We start from the raw sequence: 6,092 nt of genomic DNA on the forward strand, positions 1-6,092 counted from the left end.
CCGTAGCTTAGCCGCAACAGCATACGTACGCAGTGGATTTTCAAACTCGATTTTTTCGAAAACTAAGCAGAAGATCGAAAAATTTTATTCTATATATTTTGTTTATTTTTTCATAAGGAATCACGTCGTGCCCGCTTTTACATATTATTTGGCCGGACCCTGTATATACCGGTATCAACCATACCTCTATTTAATAATAGCGGTATACGAAAAATCGAGATCAAATACCGGTATTGGACGTCAAATACCGGTATTTAACCGAAATTTACCATAATCCCAAATATCATAATACTGGTATACCGGTATACCGGTATTATGAAAATTTCGGTTGAATACCGGTATACGCATAATATTTCGGTAATACCGGTATTTGACGTCCAATACCGGTATTTGATCTCGATTTTTCGTATACCGCTATTATTGAATAGAGGTATAGTTGATACCGGTATATAGTTGTTAATAAAAGTATTTCGGTTTTTAGTCCCTGATCTTAGGGTAAAGTTGCCGAAATCGCACTCGCTTAAAAATTCAATTATTGTATTTATTATATATACTTTCTTACAGGTTATTTAAAATCTACATGATACTGTAATGCTACTCTATTATACTCGTGACATGAAGTGCAACAAGAGCGTTGTTATTTACATAAATAAAAAAATCGTGATAGCGTTGCTATTTTTCAACGTATTTCATAGCAGAATTACAGAAAATATAAGTCAAATAGCCTTGACCATTCGTCGTAATTAGAATATTATTAAAATTAAATTAATAAGATTAAAGTTTGCTTTATATTTTTTTTATAGATAAAATAAATAAAAGTTAAAAAAATGCTCTAGTTTCCTAAATCGCATAATCTAACTTCTTAAATCGCACGTTACCTAATATTTTTCCATTTCTTACATTTTTATTCCATTCATTATTATGTAAAAATGTATATTGTAAATCTACGAAGTGTTTATTTTGTTTCACGTAGAAACTCCTTAAATTACTTCTTGAAATTATCATGTGTTTCAGAAATTACGAAAAATATATTCTTAAATTTTTAACAGCATAATAAGATACAATTTTTTCCTTTTCTTATATAATTTTTAAATTTTTTACATTATCATGTTTTAAATGAGGAATATTGGTGTGGTGCGATTTAGGTAACGAATTTCCTCGTTGCCTAAATCACACCATATTGAAAAAATCTTGATTTTAAACGTTATAATAGCGCAAAAAAATTATAAAAAAATTACATAAGAAAGGGAAAAAAGTACAGTTTATTATGCTGTAAAAAACTTAAGAACATTCTTCATAATTTCTGAGTCATGAGCCTTTAAGTAAAAAGTGATGCGATTTCGGCAATCTTACCCTATAGAATATCGAAAAATACCGGTATTTTTCATATCGTTATAAATCCCTGATATAGGATTTTTCTTGGGAAAGATAACAAAACTGTAAAGATAACGATGTTTTGAAAAACAGTCGAAAGCATACTAAAGTACAAATTTCAAGCTTTAGTGCAAATGTTGCTGATAATCATGAGTGCATTCCGTTTTGCGTTTATAACTTGTAATCATCATTTATCTTTATTGGACAGATAATAAGGATAAACTGATGTTTACAACGTATGACCGTGAAAACGGACTTCTCGTATTTGATTATGTAATATTTCTTGATATAACTTATAATAATTAGTTTTCGTTAATAAAAATTACAGTGCCACTAATAGAAATTTCAGTTAATTTCAGTAAGATGATATCAATAAGATAATGATATCAACTATACTATACACAGTAACACAATAATATCTACTGATAGCATCGTATTACGTGATATTGAGCGAGATAGCAACTATACAAAGTACGCATTGGTTGCATACGTATCTATTACGCAACTGGATTCATACTGCATCCGATGAATTTTGCTTCGTATTATCGGAATCTTGTTTTCTGATTGGATGCAGAGAGTCGTACAACGAAAATCGGATGCAGTGAATCCAGCATGTGAAATTAATATTTATTAATAGTTAAAGTACTCTTTGCTCGTTACAATGTAATGATATCTTATATAATCGGCATATAAAAGCGTAGAGAATGCAACCTTAAAAACATTACTTTCCTTAATAAATAAATAACATCGTTCTTTTTCAACTTACCGATTTCGACACTGCAATAGTAAAAGATCGTACTTCCTTCGAAGCTTCTTTATTTTTTTCTGGGCCCCAGAATGTCTCGGGCAAGTTTGGTACATTTATAGGACTGGTTCTGCGAACGATCGAATTGACGACGTTAAATCCTTATGATTGAGTTACATAGACTGTCAATTAATTATTTATAATTTCAATACGAAAAAAAGAAAGAAATAAAGTTTCACCAGTTAAAGACGTTTTACTTTACAAAAATATTTTGATGTAAGAGACGAGTTCATAACTTATAGAACTTACCGGAATAAGAGAGCTATGCCAATGGCAAAAAGGAAGAACACGGTCGTGGTCTTCCACATTGTGCGTCCGCCTCTTACAACGTAGAACGTACGACTGACGATAGGGTAGATAGCGCTGCAACAGTTCAGTTATTGTCGTTAGAAGTAGTAGGGGAAACAGAGATAGGCGATACGCGTATTGATACTAAAAATCGTTTGGAATTTGCCCTTGAAATGGAAGAGGAACGTTACTTTTATAAAAAAAAAAGATCGGTTTTAACCGTTATTTTGCAAATCATCTTTGAGGCGTCTTATTTCAAACTGATCTTCTTGTAAAAAAAAGTAATTTCTTTTTTATCTACTTTCCAAACGATTTTTAGTATATCGATACGCTCATCATCCATCCTTAAAGGGAAACGGTCGTCTATTTTGTTGTATTTATGTTTTATTCCTCCCCCTCATAATGTTTTAATTCAGATATGCCTCTGACATTAGTAAATAACTTTATCGTTTAAAATTTATATATACGAATATTTTTATTTTACATATCTTTTTCTTATATTAATTATTATAATTAATCTTCGTCTGACTTTTTCAATTATTTTTATAATTCAAGAACAATTCTCAATATAGTTTATACAAAAACTTTAAAGAATGTTTGTACACAATTTACTATTAAAATACCGTATTTACATATATATATATATATATAAGAAATCATAAAAATTATAATAACAGAAATATATTGATGTACGTGATTAAAAAATACAATTATTTTACTTATTCTACATATATAAAATTTAATTTTTATTTATATGGAATACTTATTGATATTTTATATGTAATTGTCTAGTTCCAAATTGTATTTAAATAAAAAATATTACACTTAAATAGAAAGAAAGTAATATATTAGTATATTATGGAGAATATTCACACTATACATGTTTTTAATAAAAATAGGTTATTTATCAAAGATGTATTTTAAGCATAACTTTGATAATATATCTATGACAAATAAATTTTACTTCCGTTACAATATTGAAAACTCTTTATCAATAATAATTACAATATTACATCAATAAAATAATATGATATAAAATAATATGTATTATAGTAATAATCATAAATAAAACAAAGTTTTTTTATGTACAATATATTTTTAATTATATAATAACATAAAAAATTAGATGCATTATATAATATATAAGTGTTTAAAGAGCACGTACTCCAAAACAAGTGACTTTAATAAATTTGCTAAAAATTCTTCAGATAATTTATATTTACCTGCATGTTATATGTGTATTATTCAGTCTTATCTATGAAAAAAATGACGGGGATAATGAAATATGCTTCACGAATAAAAATTATCCGAAATATATTTGAAGAGTGCTGTGTTGCGCGCATATAATTTTACATGAATATTTAATAAATTATTGTCTCGCACGTGTGACTCCTATTAACAGTTTGCATACATATTACGATTATCTATTTCAGCGAACGTGTCATGTGATTCACTCATGAAAATGAATGAGTGAAACTACGAACAATAGAGGACACGGAGCTAATTTATTACAAAATCATTACGATGTCAGAAGATAATACAGTCTGTGTTATACGACTGAACTAATATGTACTTTTGGAACTCAAAATAAAATAAATATATGTTCAATATTTGGTGGAAGTGAGAAGAAATATTCTAAAGTCTACATTGCAGGAATAAAAAAACAAATCTATAATAATTTCGACAGTAATGCGTTTATTTCAATATTTCTCGCATTTCAAAATATTTGTTTTCTGATTCAATGACATTCACTAATGACACAATTCATTGTTTTAAATAACAGAAGTCACAATGAATATTTCCAGTATACTGGAATTCTGCAATTTTGCAATTTCTCAGTAACGATATATATTTCTACAAAAATTTTTCACAAAATTTTTAGAAACATATAAACACGGGGTACTATAAAAAAGAAAAAGGAAGAACTTCAAACTTACATTTGTTTATATGCAGTTAAATTTTTTATCTCAGACAGTCTATCGTACATAGAATATTCTTGTATCTCAAGATTCATTATGGAGTCGTTGCAAAAAAAGATTTGTGAAATTGGATGTTGTCAAATTTTATTGAGGTTAGTTTTTAAATCTTGTTTTATTATATAAAAATAAAAATTAGGTAATAAAGTCTACATGTAGTAATACAGTAAGATTGTATTGATAGGAAAACACGTGATGTAATTATTTGTTTAATTATAAAGATTAGATTTGGTAATCGTGAAACCGCAAGGCGTGGAAGTCGTAATGAGATACTCAGGATATTTCTAGTTACTATGAGAACAATTTTACATATCGAACGATTTTACATATCGTTCGATATGTAAAAAATAATTCTATTATTGTTGAGATTTCTCATACACATACATACACATTCACATACACACACATCGAAAAATTATATTATATTAGCCTTCAGACTTATTTGACACTATAAAGCAACATTATAAAGATTAAGTTAGCTCATGGTCTGTTTTACAGACAGGTATGGCGGTTTATGCTGTACCCTAATTTTAAATTTAAAATCGTATTATGAAAAGACTAAGAGAAGAAATAATATAAATAAAACTGATTTAGGAAACTACAAGCATTTAAAATGACGTAATATTATCAATAATATAGTCACTATTATTTAAACCACGCAATTTACAAAAGAAAATCGTAAGAATTTTATTTTCGCATTCATAGAATTCGGTTTTAGCTGATTTGGTATAGAAACAAGCCACAAATATACGAATTATGAGTTTGTACTTCTTTCATTAACTAAACAGATCATGATTTTATTAGTATTAATAAAGTACAATAGTTAGTTTCTGAGAAATAAGAGGATGTCACTTTAGGAAACTTATGTCAGTATCGGCGACTTTCCTCTAATTAACCAGCCTAGCTTATCACCTTCTTTTCATCTATTTTATTGTTAAAAAAATATATATTATTCATTTATTTACAAAGCACCTAATCCTTGAGTCATAATGACACTTATAATTGCATTTTAAATACTTAAAAGTACTTACGCCCAAAAGTTATTTAGATCAATTTTTTATTATATATTTTTCAAATTTTATTTATACATAGTATTGTAATAAAAAAATAAATAAAATATGTTTGAAATACAACTTTCATATGTATATAGTTCATTTAAAATATAAATATTAACACATTCATAAAAATGGATGTAATATAATAACTTAATGTTAATACTTTTAAGCAAAATAAACATCACGCGCATGTAAAATTGCAGAGATGAATATTTCTGATCTACAGTTTGTGAATGTAGCACGATTTACCGACCAAATATCGATTTATCATTTGCAGCCTTGAAAAGTTGACGTATGTACCCTCATACCTAATAAAATGAGGCAATATTTACAGTGGCGTAAACAATATCGCCTTGCTGGTTGGTTGCTGCTCCACTGCTTGACGCTTGCTGCGTCCAGTTTATCCTGTAGGTTAAACAAAGACACCTATCGTATAGGTCACGGACTAAGCGCACGGTGTAAACGTAGCCACTGTGAATTAGACATCAGAAAAGTGGATATTGCTATGTAGTTTACATCCACTTTGTCAGGGGGCAGTAATGCGCGGCAGCATTTCGCGGTTACAGGTTTTGGGCCGTCATGTCCTCTTTCAGG

At 28.5% G+C, this 6,092-nt stretch overlaps 1 protein-coding gene across 2 annotated transcripts in view; it reads right to left on the reverse strand.

The window, feature by feature from the left end:
* LOC108726245 (juvenile hormone epoxide hydrolase 1) overlaps window positions 1-2,510 on the reverse strand; it is a 7,177-nt gene extending 4,667 nt beyond the window's left edge. For both annotated transcript variants that reach the window (XM_018453695.1, XM_018453696.1), the window contains exons 1-2: window positions 2,429-2,510; window positions 2,141-2,249 (exon numbers count right to left, since the gene is read on the reverse strand). In XM_018453695.1, coding sequence (XP_018309197.1) covers window positions 2,141-2,249; window positions 2,429-2,487 — 168 coding nt within the window. In that variant the 5' untranslated portion in view covers window positions 2,488-2,510. The remainder of the gene's footprint in view (window positions 1-2,140; window positions 2,250-2,428) is intronic.
* Window positions 2,511-6,092: the final 3,582 nt, after the last annotated feature.

The sequence above is a fragment of the Mycetomoellerius zeteki genome, unplaced genomic scaffold (genome assembly GCF_001594055.1).
Source record: "Mycetomoellerius zeteki isolate Tzet28-1 unplaced genomic scaffold, Tzet1.0 scaffold407, whole genome shotgun sequence".
Classification (NCBI taxonomy): Eukaryota; Metazoa; Arthropoda; class Insecta; order Hymenoptera; family Formicidae; genus Mycetomoellerius; species Mycetomoellerius zeteki.